We start from the raw sequence: 16611 nt of genomic DNA, 5'->3' as shown, positions 1-16611 counted from the left end.
AGGGGTGAAATATAAGCTGGTTTAAGGTGGGGGGTGGGGGGAGAGAAGTTGAGGGTGGGGTGGTTGTAGGGACAAGCAAGCAGTGATAGGAGCAGATAATCAAAAGATGTCACAGACAAAAGGATCAAAGAGGTGTTGAAGGTGGTGATATTATCTAAGAAAAGTGCTAATTAAGAATGGATGGCAGGACACTCAAGGTGGGGCTCTAGTGGGGGTGGGGTGGAAAGATTGACAAGGTATTAGTTGTAGATTTAAAAATAATGGAAATAGGTGGGCAAAGAAAAATCTATATCAATTATTGAAAAAAACAAAAGGGAGGGGGAAGAAATGGGGTGGGGATGGGGGGAGGGAGTTTAAGATCTAAAGTTGTTGAATCCAATATTCAGCCCGGAAGGCTGTAAAGTGCCTAGTCGGAAGATGAGGTGCTGTTCCTCCAGTTTGCGTTGGGCTTCACTGGAACAATGCAGCAAGCCAAGGACAGACATGTGGGCAAGAGAGCAGGGTGGAGTGTTAAAATGGCAAGCGACAAGGAGGTTTGGGTCTTTCTTGCGGACAGACCGCAGGTGTTCTGCAAAGCGGTCGCCCAGTTTGCGTTTGGTCTCTCCAATGTAGAGGAGACTGCATTGGGAGCAACGAATGCAGTAGACTAAGTTAGGGGAAATGCCATCTGGGACCCTCCACCTCTGCTTGTCCTTCCGTCCCCACCCCATCTTCCAATCCCAGCCCCAGCCGCGTATTCACTATACCCCCTGACCTTCCCCTCTCCGATGCTGAACGTTCAGTGCTCAGCAAAGGACTTGGTTTCATACCCTTACGCCCTCATCTCAATGAATTTCGGGCTGGCACGATGCTGAACTCTTCTTCCGCCGTCTTCGTCTCCGTGCTCACTTCTTTGGGCAGGAGTCCTCTCCCCGTTCAACGGATCCTTTTACCCACCTCCAATATTCTCCCTCCACCTGGACCCCTCCCTCTGGATTCTTACCTTCTCTTGATCTTTTCATTGAGAACTGTCGGTGTGACATTAGCCGTCTCAATTTCTCTGCTCCTCTCACCCATTCTAATCTGTCTCTCTCTGAACTTACTGCACTCCGTTCTCTCAGGTCCAACCCCAACATTGTCATCAAACCCGCTGACAAGGGTGGTGCTGTTGTTGTCTGGTGCACTGACCTCTACCTCGCGGAGGCTGAGCATCAACTCACAGACACTTCCTCCTACCTCTCCCTGGACCATGACCCCACCACGGAACATCAAGCCATTGTTTCCAGGACTGTCACTGACCTCATCTCCTCTGGAGATCTTCCTCCCACAGCTTCCAACCTGATAGTCGCCCAACCTCGGACGGCCCGCTTCTACCTCCTACCCAAAATCCACAAACAGGACTGTCCTGGCAGACCGATCGTGTCAGCCTGTTCCTGCCCCACGGAACTCATTTCTCGTTATCTTGACTCCCTTCTCTCTCCCCTTGTCCAGTCCCTTCCCACCTACATCCGTGATTCCTCTGACACCTTACGTCACATCAACAATTTCCAGTTCCCTGGCCCCAACCGCTTCCGCTTCACCATAGATGTCCAATCCCTCTACACCTCCATCCCCCACCAGGATGGTCTGAGGGCCCTTAGCTTCTTCCTTGAACAGAGGCCCGAACAATCCCCATCCACCATTACTCTCCTCCGTCTGGCTGAACTTGTTCTCACACTGAACAATTTCTCCTTAAACTCCTCTCACTTCCTCCAAATAAAAGGTGTGGCTATGGGTACCCGCATGGGCCCCAGCTATGCCTGTCTCTTTATGGGGTATGTGGAACATTCCTTGTTCCAGTCCTACTCCGGCCCCCTCCCACAACTCTTTCTCCGGTACATCGATGATTACTTCGGTGCTGCTTCATGCTCTCGTCGGGACCTGGAAAAACTTATTAATTTTGCTTCCAATTTCCACCCCTCCATCATTTTCACATGGTCCACCTCTGACACTTCCCTTCCCTTCCTTGACCTCTCTGTCTCAATTTCTGGTGTTAGACTGTCCACCAATCACCATTACAAGCCTACCGACTCCCACAGCTACCTCGACTACAGCTCCTCACACCCCGCTTCCTGTAAGGACTCCATCCCATTCTCTCAGTTCCTTCGCCTCCATCGCATCTGTTCTGATGATGCTACCTTCAAAAACAGTTCCTCTGACATGTCCTCCTTCTTCCTTAGCCGAGGTTTTCCACCCACGGTCGTTGACAAGGCCCTCAACCGTGTCCGGCCCATCTCCCGCGCATCCGCCCTCACGCCTTCTCCTCCCTCCCAGAAACATGATAGGGTCCCCCTTGTCCTCACTTATCACCCCACCAGCCTCCGCATTCAAAGGATCATCCTCCGCCATTTCCGCCAACTCCAGCATGATGCCACCACCAAACACATCTTCCCTTCACCCCCCCTGGCGGCATTCCGTAGGGATCATTCCCTCCGGGACACCCTGGTCCACTCCTCCATCACTCCCTACTCCTCAACCCTCACCTATGGCACCTCCCCATGCCCACGCAGAAGATGCAACACCTGCCCCTTCACTTCCTCTCTCCTCACCGTCCAAGGGCCCAAACACTCCTTTCAAGTGAAGCAGCATTTCACTTGCATTTCCCCTAACTTAGTCTACTGCATTCGTTGCTCCCAATGCGGTCTCCTCTACATTGGAGAGACCAAACGCAAACTGGGCGACCGCTTTGCAGAACACCTGCGGTCTGTCCACAAGAAAGACCCAAACCTCCCTGTCGCTTGCCATTTTAACACTCCACCCTGCTCTCTTGCCCACATGTCTGTCCTTGGCTTGCTGCATTGTCTCCATGCTTGCTGGTACACACAGCTCTGTTCAAATCTGGACTGATCCTGGGTGCTGGTCATGTGCTCTCTCACATCGCTGTGCGGGTGGTATTGTACTCAGTCCCACATTAACCCTATATGTGCCAGATCCTTATATTACAAGTGTCAGTGTCATTCAGAACTGAGGTAAGGTTGGGTGTGGAGAGAGATTGTTCTGGGATTGTAGGCAAGATTTGGTAGGTAAAATCAAATATTTAATGCTTATTAAATTTGAAAGCTTTATTAGGATGAGTTTTCTTACCTACAGTCTCATCAGCATTTGTCTGAAGCTCTGTTACTGTTGTCTCAGGCGATGTAGCTGTGGAAGATAATAGAAATATCTTTAATAGATGTGCTGAGGACAGTGGGCAGGCTCCGATGCTATGGATCCAATCAGGATGCTGAAAGTGATGGCAGGAGCTGTAGATGATGGCGCTGCCAGGGCAGGCAAGCGAGCGTGATAACATGGAGCTGCTCTCAGCTTCCTGCATCAGAGTCACAAAATAAAGAGCCCCAAAGTCACCAGGACCATTGGGTTGGTGAGGGATCCCCTCAGGACTATTAATCAGCACAGCCCTGTCAATGGGCAGGGAGAGTTTGGTGACTGATGATCCCTGGCTTGCCTCGCTGGAGCTGGCAGCCTTTGCATATGGCGGGGGGGCTGCTGCAGCAGTCATAAAATACTGGTTCCTTTGCAGAAAGGTGCTAATTAGTTTCACTGCTTGACTAGCCACTCCATAGAGTGAGTAACTGACCCGGTTCTGAGTCCGCAGCTGGGAAAGCCTCAGAGGCCGGAATGCACTGGAGGGTTGACTTGACATTACCCTTTCCTATTTTCCCAGAGATTCTCCTGTCCACCACTGTCAACCCAATCTCCACAGGGCCAGAAAATTCAGTGCTGTGTGTTGGACTGAGATTAGCATGAACTCAACTGGCATATTGTGTCCAATTCAGGGAACCATACTGTAGGAAGGATGTGAAGGCATTTAAAAGGTTCATGAAAAGATTAACAAGACTGATTCTAAGGATGAGAAATGTTAGTTATGAGGCTAAATTGGATAGGCTGTGGTGCTTCACCTTAGAGAAGAAAGAATTCAGGGGAGAACTGATAGAGGTTTTCCTTTTATTCATTCATGGGATGTGGGCTTCGCTGGATGGACCAGCAATAATGCCCATCCCTAACTGCCCTTGAGAAGGTGGTGGTGAGCTGCCTTCTTCAACCGCTGCAGTCCATGTGGTGTAGGTACACCCACAGTGCTGTTAGGAAGGGAGTTCCAGGATTTTGACCCAGCGACAGTGAAGGAACGATGATATATTTCCAAGTCAGGATGTTGTGTGACTTGTAGGGGGACTTGAAGGTGCTTGTTTTCCCATGCACTGTCTTTCCAGGTGGTAGAGGTTGTGGGTTTGGAAGGTGCTGTCTAAGGAGTCTTGGTGAGTTGCTGCAGGGCATCTTGCAGATGGTACACACTGCTGCTACTGTGTGTTGGTGGTGGAGGGAGTGAATGTTTGTGGATGTGTTGCCAATCAAGCGGGCTGCTTTGTCCTGGACGGTGTCAATCTTCTTGAGTGTTGTGGAAGTTGCACTCATCCAGGCAAGTGGAGATTATTCCATCACACTCTTGAATTGTGCCTTGTAGATGGTGAACAGGCTTTGGGGAGTCAGGAGGTGAGTTACTCATTGCAAGAGTCCTAGCCTTTGACCTGCTCTTGTAGCCACAGTATTTATATGGCTAGTCCAGTTCAGTCTCTGGTCAATGGTAACCCCCAGGATGTTGACAGTGGGGGATTCAGTGATGGTAATGCCATGGAACATCAAGGGGCAATGGTTAGATTCTCTCCTGTTGGTGATGGTCATTGCCTAGCACTTGTGTGGCATGAATGTTACTTGTCACTTGTCAGCCCAAGTCTGGATATTGTCCAGGTCTTGCTGCATTTGGACATGGACTGCTTCAGTATCTGAGGAGTCGCAATTGGTGCTGAACATTGTGCAATCATCAGCGAACATCCCCACTTCTGACCTTATTGATGGAGGGAAGGCCATTTATAAGATAACTGAAGATGATTAGGCCTAGGACACTACCCTTAGGAACTCCTGCAGCGATGTTCCAGGACTGAGGAAATTGACCTCAAACAACCGTAACCATTTTTCTATGTGCTCGGTGAGACTCCAACCAGTGGAGAGTTTTCCCCCGATTCCCATTGACTCCAGTTTTGCTAGAGTTCCTTGATGCCACACTCGGTCAAATGCTGCCTTGATGTCAAGGGCAGTCACTCTTCCTCACCACGGGAGTTCAACTCTTCTGTCCATGTTTGAACCAAGGCTGTAATGAGGTCAGGTGCAGGGTGCCCCTGGTAGAACTCAAACTCATAAGACAAATCTGTCCATTCCAGATATTAATTTAGTAATCTTTCTCTGAACTGCTTCCAAAGCATCTACACCCTTCCTTACAGGAGACCAATACTGTACACAGTACTCTCCAGATGTGGCCTCACCAGTGTTCACCATATGAAGCATATCCTCCTACTTTTGTAATCAATTCCCCTCACAATAAATGATAACATTCTATTCGCTTTCCTAATTAATTGTACCCTGCATACCAGGCTTTCACCATTCATGATCGAGGACACCCAGATCCCTCTGCATCTCACAGCTCTGCAATCTCTCATCATATTGATAATAAGCTTCTTTCTTCATTCTTCTTTGTTCTTTTTTATTCTACAGTATTGGTCTCCTGTAAGGAAGGGTGCAGGTGCTTTGCAAGCAGTTCAGAGAAGGTTTACTAAACTAATAACCGGAAGGGGCAGATTTATCTTATGAGGAAAAATTGAACAGGCTGGGCTTTTACCCGCTGAAGTTTAGAAGAGGTGACATGATTGAAACCTTTAAGATCCTGAGGGGGTCTTGACAAGGTGCATGTGGAGAGGATGTTTCCTCTTGTGGGGGAATCTAGAACTAGGGGCCACTGTTTAAAAGTTAGGGGTCACCCATTTAAGACAGAGATGAGAAGAAATTTTTTCACTGAGAGGGTGGTGAGTGGACCAACTGAATGGGCAGTTTCACCTTTGCCCACATGATACTTCATTTGCCAGATCTTTGCCCACTCACTTAACCTATCTATATCTGTTTGTAGCCTCCTTATGTCCTCTTCACAACTTACTTTCCTAACTATCTTTGTGTCATCAGCAAATTTAGCCACCACCCCTTCAATCACTTCGTCCAATTCATTGATATAAATTGTAAAAGGTTGAGGCCCCGGCACTGATCCCTGTGGCGCGCCACTCGTTACATCCTCCAACCAGAAAATGACAAAATTATGCCTACTCTCTGTTTCCTGTCAGCGAGCCAATCTTCTATCCACGCCAATATGTTACCCCCTACACCATGAGCTTTTATTTTCCGCAATAACCTTTGATGTGGCACCTTATCAAATGCCTTCCACAAATCTAAGCACTGTACCACCTTTATCCACAGTACATATTACTTCATCAAAGAACAATGATGGCCTTGAATTTTTCTAAGTGCCCTGTTATAAGGTCTTTAATAATAGCTTCTAACATTTTCCCTATGACAAATGTTAAGCTAACTAGCCTGTAGCTTCCTGCTGTCCATCTCCCTCCCTTTTTAAATACAGTTACATTCACTATTTTCCAATCTAATCTGTTTGCTGGCAGTCTAGGTGAGTGTAAAGTCTTTGTAAACATCCAATTTTGTTTGTATTTAGCATCTAACTGAAGTTTGATGTTTAAATTCTCATCTTCCCAGCCTTGAGCAGGGTTTTCGACCTCTACTGGAAGAGCAGCTGAAGTTAGTTCATTAAGGAAAGCAGCTTAAAACAATGTTTCCCATAACTGGAGTCAGTTAAACTCCTTAGTTTCAGAAAAAAATATCAATACAGGCACTTCAGAGCGACTTTGAACAGAATACTGGGAGTTTGGTGATTCAGGGAGTTAGGTGAGGAGGGAAAGGAGGTGCTCCTTTGCTTTGCCTTTTCTACTTTTTTCACCTGGTAGCAATTGATAAAAGCAAAATACTGCGGATGCTGGAAATCTGAAACAAAAACAAAAATAGCCGGAAAAACTCAGCAGGTCTGACAGCATCTGCGGAGAGGAACACAGTTAACGTTTTGAATCTTCATCAGAACTAAAGAAAAGTAGAAATGAGGTGAAATATAAGCTGTTTGAGGGGGGGTTGGACAGTCAGAGCTGGAGAGAGGGCCATTGATAGGTGGAGGCAAAGAAGAGATTGCCAAAGATGTCATAGACAAAAGGACAAAGAGGTGTTGAAGGTGGTGATATTATCTAAGGAATGTGCTAATGGGGACATTGAGGGTAGAAAGCAGGATGAGCAAGGTACAGATAGCCCTAGTGGGGGTGGGGTGGGGGGAAGAGATTGAAATTGGCTAAAAGGTGGAGATAAAACAATGGATGGAAATAAATTTAAAAATAATAATGGAAGTAGGTGGGAAAAGAAAAATATATTAAAAAAATATATAAATTATTAGAAAAGAGAAGGATCGGAAAGGGGATGAGGATGGGAGAGAGAGTTCATGATCTCAAGTTGTTGAACTCAACGTTAAGTCAGGAAGGCTGTAAAGTGCCTAGTCGGAAGATGAGGTGCTGTTCCTCCAGTTTGTGTTGAGCTTCACTGGAACAACGCAGCAGGCCAAGGATGGACATGTGGGCATGAGAGCAGGGTGGTGTGTTGAAATGGCAAGCGACAGGGAGGTCTGGGTCATGCTTGCGGACAGACCGTGTTCCGCAAAACGGTCACCCAGTCTGCGTTTGGTCTCTCCAATGCAGAGGAAACCGCATTGGGAGCAGCGAATGCAGTCGACTAAACTGAGGGAAGTGCAAGTGAAATGCTGCTTCACTTGAAAGGAGTGTTTGGGCCTTTGGACGGTGAGGAGGGGGAAAGTAAAGGAGCAGGTGTTGCACCTTCTGCGGTTGCATGGGAAGGTGCCGTGGGAGGGGGTTGAGGAGTGGGGGGTGATGGAGGAGTGGACCAGGGTGTCCCGGAGGGAATGATCCCTGTGGAATGCCGCCGGGGGGGGTGAAGGGACGATGTGTTTGGTGGTGGCATCATGCTGGAGTTGGCGGAAATGGCGGAGGATGATCCTTTGAATGCAGAGGCTGGTGGGGTAATAAGTGAGGACAAGGGGGTCCCTATCATGTTTCTGGGAGGGAGGAGAAGGCGTGAGGGCGGATGCGCGGGAGATGGGCCGGACACGGTTGAGGGCCCTGTCAACCACCGTGGGTGGAAAACCTCGGTTAAGGAAGAAGGAGGACATGTCAGAGGAACTGTTTTTGAAGGTAGCATCATCAGAACAGATGCGACGGAGGCGAAGGAACTGAGAGAATGGGATGGAGTCCTTACAGGAAGCGGGGTGTGAGGAGCTGTAGTCGAGGTAGCTGTGGGAGTCGGTAGGCTTGTAATGGATATTGGTGGACAGTCTATCATCAGAAATTGAGACAGAGAGGTCAAGGAAGGGAAGAGAAGTGTCAGAGACGGACCATGTGAAAATGATGGAGGGGTGAAAATTGGAAGCAAAATTAATAAATTTTTCCAGGTCCCGACGAGAGCATGAAGCAGCACCGAAGTAATCATCGATGTACCGGAGAAAGAGTTGTGGGAGGGGGCCGGAGTAGGACTGGAACAAGGAATGTTCCACATACCCCATAAAGAGACAGGCATAGCTGGGGCCCATGCGGGTACCCATAGCCACACCTTTTATTTGGAGGAAGTGAGACGAGTTTAAGGAGAAATTGTTCAGTGAGAGAACAAGTTCAGCCAGACGGAGGAGAGTGGTGGTGGGTGGGGATTGTTCAGGCCTCTGTTTGAGGAAGAAGCGGAGAGCCCTCAGACCATCCTGATGGGGGATGGAGGTGTAGAGGGATTGGACGCCCATGGTGAAGAGGAGGCGGTTGGGGCCAGGGAGCTGGAAATTATTGATATGATGTAGGCCGTCAGAGGAATCACAGATGTAGGTGGGAAGGGACTGGACAAGGGGAGAGAGAATGGAGTCAACATAGCAAGAAATGAATTCCATGGGGCAGGAACAGGCTGACACGATCGGTCTGCCGGGACAGTCCTGTTTGTAGATTTTGGGTAGGAGGTAGAAGCGGCCGTCCAAGGTTGGGAGACTATGAGGTTGGAAGCTGAGGAAGGAAGATCTCCAGAGGAGATGAGGTCAGTAACAGTCCTGGAAACAATGGCTTGATGTTCAGTGGTGGGGTCATGGTCCAGCGGGAGGTAGGAGGAAGTGTCTGTGAGTTGACGCTCAGCCTCTGTCAGGTAGAGGTCAGGAATTGGTTCTTATTCTACTACAGGGGAAGAAGCTAGCTCTTTGGTGAGTATCTGTTAAGTGCTTAAGATCTATTCTCTTCCTAAGGTTTAAAATAGTATACAAACCAATGGTAAGGTTAATAAAATATATAAAAGAAGAAAAATAAGTTATTGAATAAAATAATCTAAGCAGTTAATAAAGACACTTTAAGGATTGCGGGATAGGTGCTGTGCCACAGCTGCAGCATGTGGGAGCTCCTGCATGTCAGTGTGAATCAGGGCAAATAAGTCAGCAGTAAGTGTTTGCAGCTCGGAGAGTTTTGGCTTTTTTTTTTGTTATTCATTCACGGGATAAGGGCTTCGCTGGCTGGGCCAGCATTTATTGCCCATCCCTAGTTGCCCTTGAGAAGGTGGTAGTGAGCTGCCTTCTTGAACCGCTGCAGTCCACGTGGTGTAGGTACACCCACAGTGCTGTTAGGGAGGGAGTTCCAGGATTTTAACCCAGCGACAGTGGACTGCTTCAGTATCTGAGGAGTCGCGAATGGTGCTGAGCATTGTGCAATCATCAGTGAACATCCCCACTCCTGACCTTATTGTGGAAGGAAGGTCATTGATGAAGCAGAGCATGCTCAGAGCTGGAGGCTAAGCTGCAGACACTGCTGCACATCACAGAGCGGGAAGGTTACCTGCGACACTTGGTACCAGGAGGCAGTCACACCTCTTATGACAGAGTCTTCTGATTTGGTCAGTGGTCAGGGACAGGAGAGTGTGAGTGAGGCAGGTAGGGGAACCCACAGGGCAGGAGCACAGGAGCCTCAGCCTTTGCTTTTGTGCAACAGGTCTGAGGCTCTTTCAGCTTGTTTGGATGAGCTGACCAACCATGGCACTGTGGTACAGGAAGCCATTCAAGTGGGGGGAGCTAAAAGGAATGCTGTTGAAAGGGAAAGTATAGTGAGGGGCATTGACACTGTTTTCTGCAACAAAGAGTGAGAATCAAGAAGGCTGTGTTGCCTGCCCAGTGCCAGAGTTCGGGACATCTGCTTGGGGCTGGAGAGGAACTTGCATTGGGAAGGGGAGGATCCCGTCACCTTGATCCATGTAGGTACCAACGACATAGGTAGAACTAGGAAAGAGGTCCTGCATAGTCAGTATGAGGAGGTCGGCACCAAAGTAAGAAGCAGAACATCAAAGATAATAACTTCTGGATTAATATCTGAGCCATGTGCAAATTGGCGTAGGGCAAATAAAATTAGAGTGATGAATACGTGGCTCAAAGACTGGTGTGGGAGAAGTGGGTTCTGGTTCATGGGGCACTGGCGCCGGTATTGGGGAAAGTGGGATCTGTACCACTGGGATGGTCTACATCTCAACCAGTGTTCTAGCGAGCCACATAACTAGGGAAGTAGAGAGGTTTTAAACTAAATGGTGGGGGCATGGGATCAAATTTGGGAAGATATAGTGAATATCTGATAGCGGCATGAAGGTAAGATTGCAGGAGGTTTAAACAAGCATCAGCGCTCTGTGAAAGCACAACATGGAAACAAGTGTCAGATGGCCCTGTGGGAGGGAAGGGCCGGGGGGGGGTGGGGGGGGGGGGGGGTTGGGGAAAAAGGATACAAAAGGGATTAAAAAATTTTAAAATAAAAAATAAAAATGAATAACGAAAATTAAATAAATAAATAAATAGGAACATAAATAAAAATTAAAAGGCCTGTTTGTTCATTAAATATGATAATTGATGATTTGGGGCTTCAGCTCCACTTTCCTGCCAGTTTCCCAGATCCTTTGAGAGATCAGAAATCTGTCTATTCCAGCCTTAAATATATTCACCATGAAGCATCCATAAGCCTCTGTGGTAGGGAATTCCAAATACCTATAATCCTTTGACTAAAGAAATTTCTCCTCACCTCAGTCCTAAATGATCGGTCTCTTATCCTGAGACTGTGCCCCCATGTTTTAGATTTCCCGATCTGTGGAAACAATCTCTCAGTGTCCACCCTGTCATGCCTCTTCAGAATCTTTTATGTTTCAACGAGATCATCTCTAATTTATCTAAACTCCAGAGAATATCGGCCCAATTAACTTAGCCTCTCAACACTGGACAACCCTCTCATCCCAGGCACCATTCTAGTGAACCTTCACTGTACCACCTCCAATGCAAGTATATCCTTTCTTAAATGTGGAGACCAAAATTGCCCACAGCACTCCAGCTGTGGTCACGCCAAAACCCTGTACAATTGCAGCAAGACTTCTTTATTCTTGTACTCCAATCCCCTTGCAATAAAGGCCAACATGCCATTTGCCTACCTATTTGCTTGCTACGCCTGCATGCTAACCTCTGCATTCCTTGTATGAGCACACCCAAGTCTCTTTGAACATCAACATTCACAAATTTCTCAACTTTTAAAAAGTATTCCGCTTTTCTATTCTTACCACCAAAGTGAATAACTTCACACTTCACCACATCATACTCCAGCTGACATCTCAAAGTCCACTCACAACTTGTCTATATCTCTTTGCAGCCTCTCCGTGTCACTCTGTCCTCCCAAAAGCTCACATTTTCACTCTGTATCATCAGCAAACTTAGATATATTGCTCTCTGTCTCTTCACCCAAGTCATTAATATAGATTGTAAATAGCCGAGGCCCAGCACTGATCTTTGTGGGACTCCGCAAGGGCTGTGAACTGTGAGGAGGATAAGTCATGGACCTCAAGAGGATATAGACCCATGGATGTGAGTACTTTGAATTTTTCTTTATCAAGGAAGAAGGTGTTGCCCAAGTCTTGGTGAAAGACGAGGTAGTTTAAAGGCATAATAGATTAAAAATTGATAAAAAGGAAATATTTGATGGACTGGTTGTACTTAAAGTTGATAAGACACCAGGACCAGATTGATCCATCCAAGGATACTGAGGGAAATAAGAGTGGAAGTTGTCGAGGCACCGGCCATAATTTTTCAATCTTCCTTGGGTACAGGGATGAGGCCAGAGGACTGGAGAATTGCAAAGGTTACACCCTTGTTCAAAAAAGGATGTAAGCAAAAGCCTGGCAATTACAGGCCTGGACTCTGGCATGCAGAGAGAAGCTTTGAGGGGTGAGATGTTTCATTTGAACTGGGTTGGGTTAATAAATGGATCACCTCAAACATTCCTATCTGCCTGATCGATATTCCCACATAAGCTCAGAGAGGCCTTTCCAGCCTGGAAAATTGAAGGTGCACAGTTGGTGGAACTTGTAACCCCAACAGTAATGTGAAAAATGACTGGAACTGTTCAGTAACCTCAGATGGAGAACACATGGTGAGTAGTACAGAGAAAGACAAAGCACAGAGAAAAATGACCATGAGTAACAACACCGTAAATAACTGAAATGATTACCTGGCATTGTGACATTCATAGGGCCACTGTCGATGCTGCCACCTGGTCCTCTGACAGCACAAAACGGGGGAGCCCAACCTTCCTGACAGTGACAGTGGTCTTTATTGTTACAAACCTGAAACAAAATCCACAGCAAGTAAAATGCCTTCATTCATATTAAATAGATTCACAGAAAAGAAAATAGTGAAGAATTTTAGAAACACACAGAAAATAAAATGGGGCCAAGAAGAAATGGTCCAGGAGCTGGACTTATATCTCTTGCAAAGTTTTGAGGAAACAGGCATTGAAGCATTCTTTATTTCATTTGAGAAGCTAGCTAAACAGATGAAATAGCCATGGGAAAACTGGACGTTATTATTACAATCTAAGTTATTAGGCAGGGGGCTTGAGGTATATGCTTCACTTTCAGAAGAAATGTCGGTTAATTGTGATGTGGTGAAAAAGGCTTTTTCAAGTGTATATGAGTTGGTTCCTGAAGCATACAGGCAAAAATTTAGGAATATGAGGAAATAGCCTGGGCAAACTTATATTGAGTTTGAAAGAGTAAAACAAAGTAATTTTGACCAAGACAACATATGCAACTCTTAGGGAAATCATTCTTTTGGAAGAATTTAAAGATTCAATCCCTTTGGCAGTGAAGTGAGAACTCATGTGGAGGAACAGAGGGTTGATTCTGTAAGGCAAGCAGCAGGGATAACTGATGATTATGAGTTAGTTCATAGAGTTAAACCTTTTTTCCGTCACCCTTTCAAATTGGAAAATGATAAAAAGCGGGAAGGTGCAAGGAAGACAGGTAGTCAGGGAAGAGAAGGAGTAGCTTGAATTCCCCAGGAAGTTTTTTCTCAGAACAAAAAGGAAGGTGCTGAAGGTAGAAGTGACATTCGAAAATGGAGGTGTTTTCATTGTAATAAAGTGGGGCACACGAAGTCAGTGTGTTGGAAGTTGCAGGAAAATCTGTAGGAATTATTGGGATACAGAAAAGCTCTAGAAGTAAAAGTACTGTGGGTTCTGAGGTTCAGACACAGGAGAAATCAGTGGGTTGTGTACAAGTAAAACAGGAAGAATCAATGATAGGTAAAGAAGTGGGAATGTGTTCACAATTTACTCAAGAGGAGCAGGTTGCAGAAATGTTTAAAGACTTTGTATGTGAAGGGAAAGTCTTTCCATGTGTACAGGGTGGAGTAGGTAAAGATGTTAAAATTTTAAGAGACACAGGGGCTAGTCAATCCTTAATGTGGTGGGATAGTGATTTTTGTTGTTCAGGGGGAGTGTTTCGGGAGAAGGTAATAATAAATGGGGTTCATGGAGATGCTAAATCTATTCTGTTGTGGAAGGTAAATTTAAAGAGCAAATTGAAGACAGATGAGGTTATAGTTGGAGTGGTGGAAAAATTGCCCATTTCAGGGATTCAATTTATTCTGGATAATGATATAGCTGGATCGCAAATGTGGGTGATGCCTGTGGTAGTTGAACAGCCTGTAGAGGTGTTTTCAACAGAAGTCCTACAGAAGGAACACCCTGGATTGTTTCCTGATTGTGTTATAATGAGATCAAAAGCCCAGAGGGAAGAACAAAATAAACAAGATAAGCAGGCAGTTCAAAGGCAAGAAGAAGGTGAAATCCAAATTGAAATTGTTCAGGAGGAAGGAATGCAGGACAGTTCAGTTGAAGTGTTTAACTCAAAGAGCTGAGTGGAGTTACAAAAAAAATTAAAACAGTTATATCAGGAAGCTTATTCAGAAACCAAAGAAAAATGTATTCCAGTATGTTATTATCTCTGAGGGAATATATTAATGAGAAAGTGGCGGTCGGATCAGGTCTCAGCAAATGAAAGCTGGAGAGAGGTGCATCGGATTGTTATCCTATTAGGTTATAGGAATGAGATTCTGAGGATTGCTCATGAAATTCCAATGGGGGATCATTTAGGAATCAGGAAAACACAGGAAAAGATAGGGGTATTTCTCTGGCCAGGATTGCATAGGGATGTAGTCAAATTCTGTAGAACCTGTTATACATGTCAAGTAACAGGACAACCACAGCAAGTGATGAAAGTGAAAGCAGATAAGAAGGCTAAAATTCGTAGTTTTGTTTCTGGAGAGAAGGTATTAGTTTTATTACCAGTTCTAGGGGATTCACTAAATGCAAGATTTAGTGGGCCTTACAGGATTGAAAATAAATTGAGTGAAGTAAATTATTTAATAAATACTCCAGATAGAAGAAAGAAGCAGGGGCTGTGTCATGTAAATATGCTTAAAAAGCACTTTGACAGGCAAGAGGAACAAAAAGAGGTCTTAGTGATGGTGGATGATGAGAAAGAGGTAGACGTGCAGGATTCTGAAATTGATTTTCCTCTAATCAAATTGGATAATGAGGGGGTGCTTGAAAATTTAAATGAAATATTGAGTTACCTTCCAAACAAGGTCATAAGGGATTTGGAAAAGCTATTGCAGTCACACAAACCTATTTGTGGAAATTAGTTGGGGAAGACACATTTAGCTTTACATGATGTATGTATAGAAATATTATCTTCAGTGAGGCAACAACCTTATAGATTAAATCTGGCAAAGTTATCACAAGTACAAAAATAAATTGATTCCATGCTTCAAAATGATTTCATTGAGTCTAGTTGCAGTAACTGGAGTTTGCCTGTTGTACTGGTACTGAAACTGGATGGAACACAAAGACTGTGTGTGGGCTATCGAAAGATGAATGCGGTGACAAAAGCGGATTCATATCCCATACCACGGTTGGAGGATTGCATTCGATTGCAATTGAAATTTATCAATTTTTAAACTCTTTTAAAAAGTACCTGGATCTGCACCTAAAGTGCTGTAAGCTGCAGGGCTAATGGCCGGGTGCAGGAAGGTGGGATTAGAAAGGGCACCTGGGTGTCCTCAGGCTGGCATGGACAAGATGGGCCGAATAGCCTCCTTCTGTGCTGTAACTTTTCTATGGTTCTAGCACAAAGATTGACTTGCTAAAAGGATATTGGTAGGTACCATTGTCCGAGAGGGTAAAGGAGATATCAGCTTTCGTAACACCAAGTTTATATATCAGTTTAAAGTCATGCCATTTACTATGAAGAATGCACCTGCGACATTTCAAAGACTGACAAACAAAGTAATTGTGGGCAACGCAAACTGGAGGAACAGCACCTCATCTTCCGATTAGGCACTTTACAGCCTTCCGGACTGAATATTGAGTTCAACAACTTTAGATCATGAACTCTCTCCTCCATCCCCACCCCCTTTCCGATCCCCCTTTTTCCAATAGTTTATATATTTTTTATACATTTTTTTCTTTCCCCACCTATTTCTATTATTTTTAAATTTATTTCCATTCATTGTTTTATCTCCACCTTTTAGCCCATTTCGATCCCTTCCCCCCCACCCCACCCCTGCTAGGACTACCTGTCACTTGCTCATCCTGTTTTCTACCCTTAATGTCACCATTAGCACATTCCATAGTTAATATCACCACCGTCAACACCCCTTTGTCCTTTTGTCTATGACATCTTTGGCAATCTCTTCTTTGCCTCCACCTATCACTGACCATCTATCCAGCTCTACCTGTCCCACCCCCCTCAACCAGCTTACATTTCATCTCTTTTCTATTTTTCCTTAGTTCTGATGAAGGATCATACGGACTCGAAACGTTAACTGTGTTCCTCTCCGCAGATGCTGTCAGACCTGCTGAGTTTTTCCAGCTATTTTTGTTTTTGTTTCGTATTTCCAGCATCTGCAGTATTTTGCTTTTATCAAAGTAATTGTGGGTCTAAGCAATGGTGCGGTATATATTGATGATCTAATTGTTTTCACTCAGACGTGGGAGGAGCATTTACAGCATCTGGAAGAATTATTTACTGGACTACAAGAAGCTCATTTGGTGATGAACTTGGCTAAAAGCGAATTTTGCAAAAGAGCAAGTTACATATCTAGGCCATACCACTGGACATGGTAAGGTGGCTCCAAGAGATGTGAAAGTCAAGGCTATCGTGGATTTCCCAGTGCCTACAACAAAATGAGAAGTTTTGAGATTTCTGGGCATGAGTAGGTTTTACCGGAAATTTGTACCAAATTTTAGCCAAGTGGTTGCTCCACTGACTGAA

General features: G+C 45.4%; 1 protein-coding gene across 1 annotated transcript in view; it reads right to left on the bottom strand.

The window, feature by feature from the left end:
- The window catches only part of LOC144688623 (disintegrin and metalloproteinase domain-containing protein 12-like), an 812806-nt gene that overhangs the window by 529510 nt on the left and 266685 nt on the right, over positions 1–16611 (bottom strand). Inside the window, exons 18-19 of the mRNA XM_078555419.1 lie at positions 12504–12618; positions 3103–3159 (exon numbers count right to left, since the gene is read on the bottom strand). Coding sequence (XP_078411545.1) covers positions 3103–3159; positions 12504–12618 — 172 coding nt within the window. The remainder of the gene's footprint in view (positions 1–3102; positions 3160–12503; positions 12619–16611) is intronic.

The sequence above is a fragment of the Cetorhinus maximus genome, chromosome 1 (assembly GCF_964194155.1).
Source record: "Cetorhinus maximus chromosome 1, sCetMax3.hap1.1, whole genome shotgun sequence".
In the NCBI taxonomy this organism is placed as follows: domain Eukaryota; kingdom Metazoa; phylum Chordata; class Chondrichthyes; order Lamniformes; family Cetorhinidae; genus Cetorhinus; species Cetorhinus maximus.
This window is presented reverse-complemented; position numbering and strand designations above follow the sequence as displayed.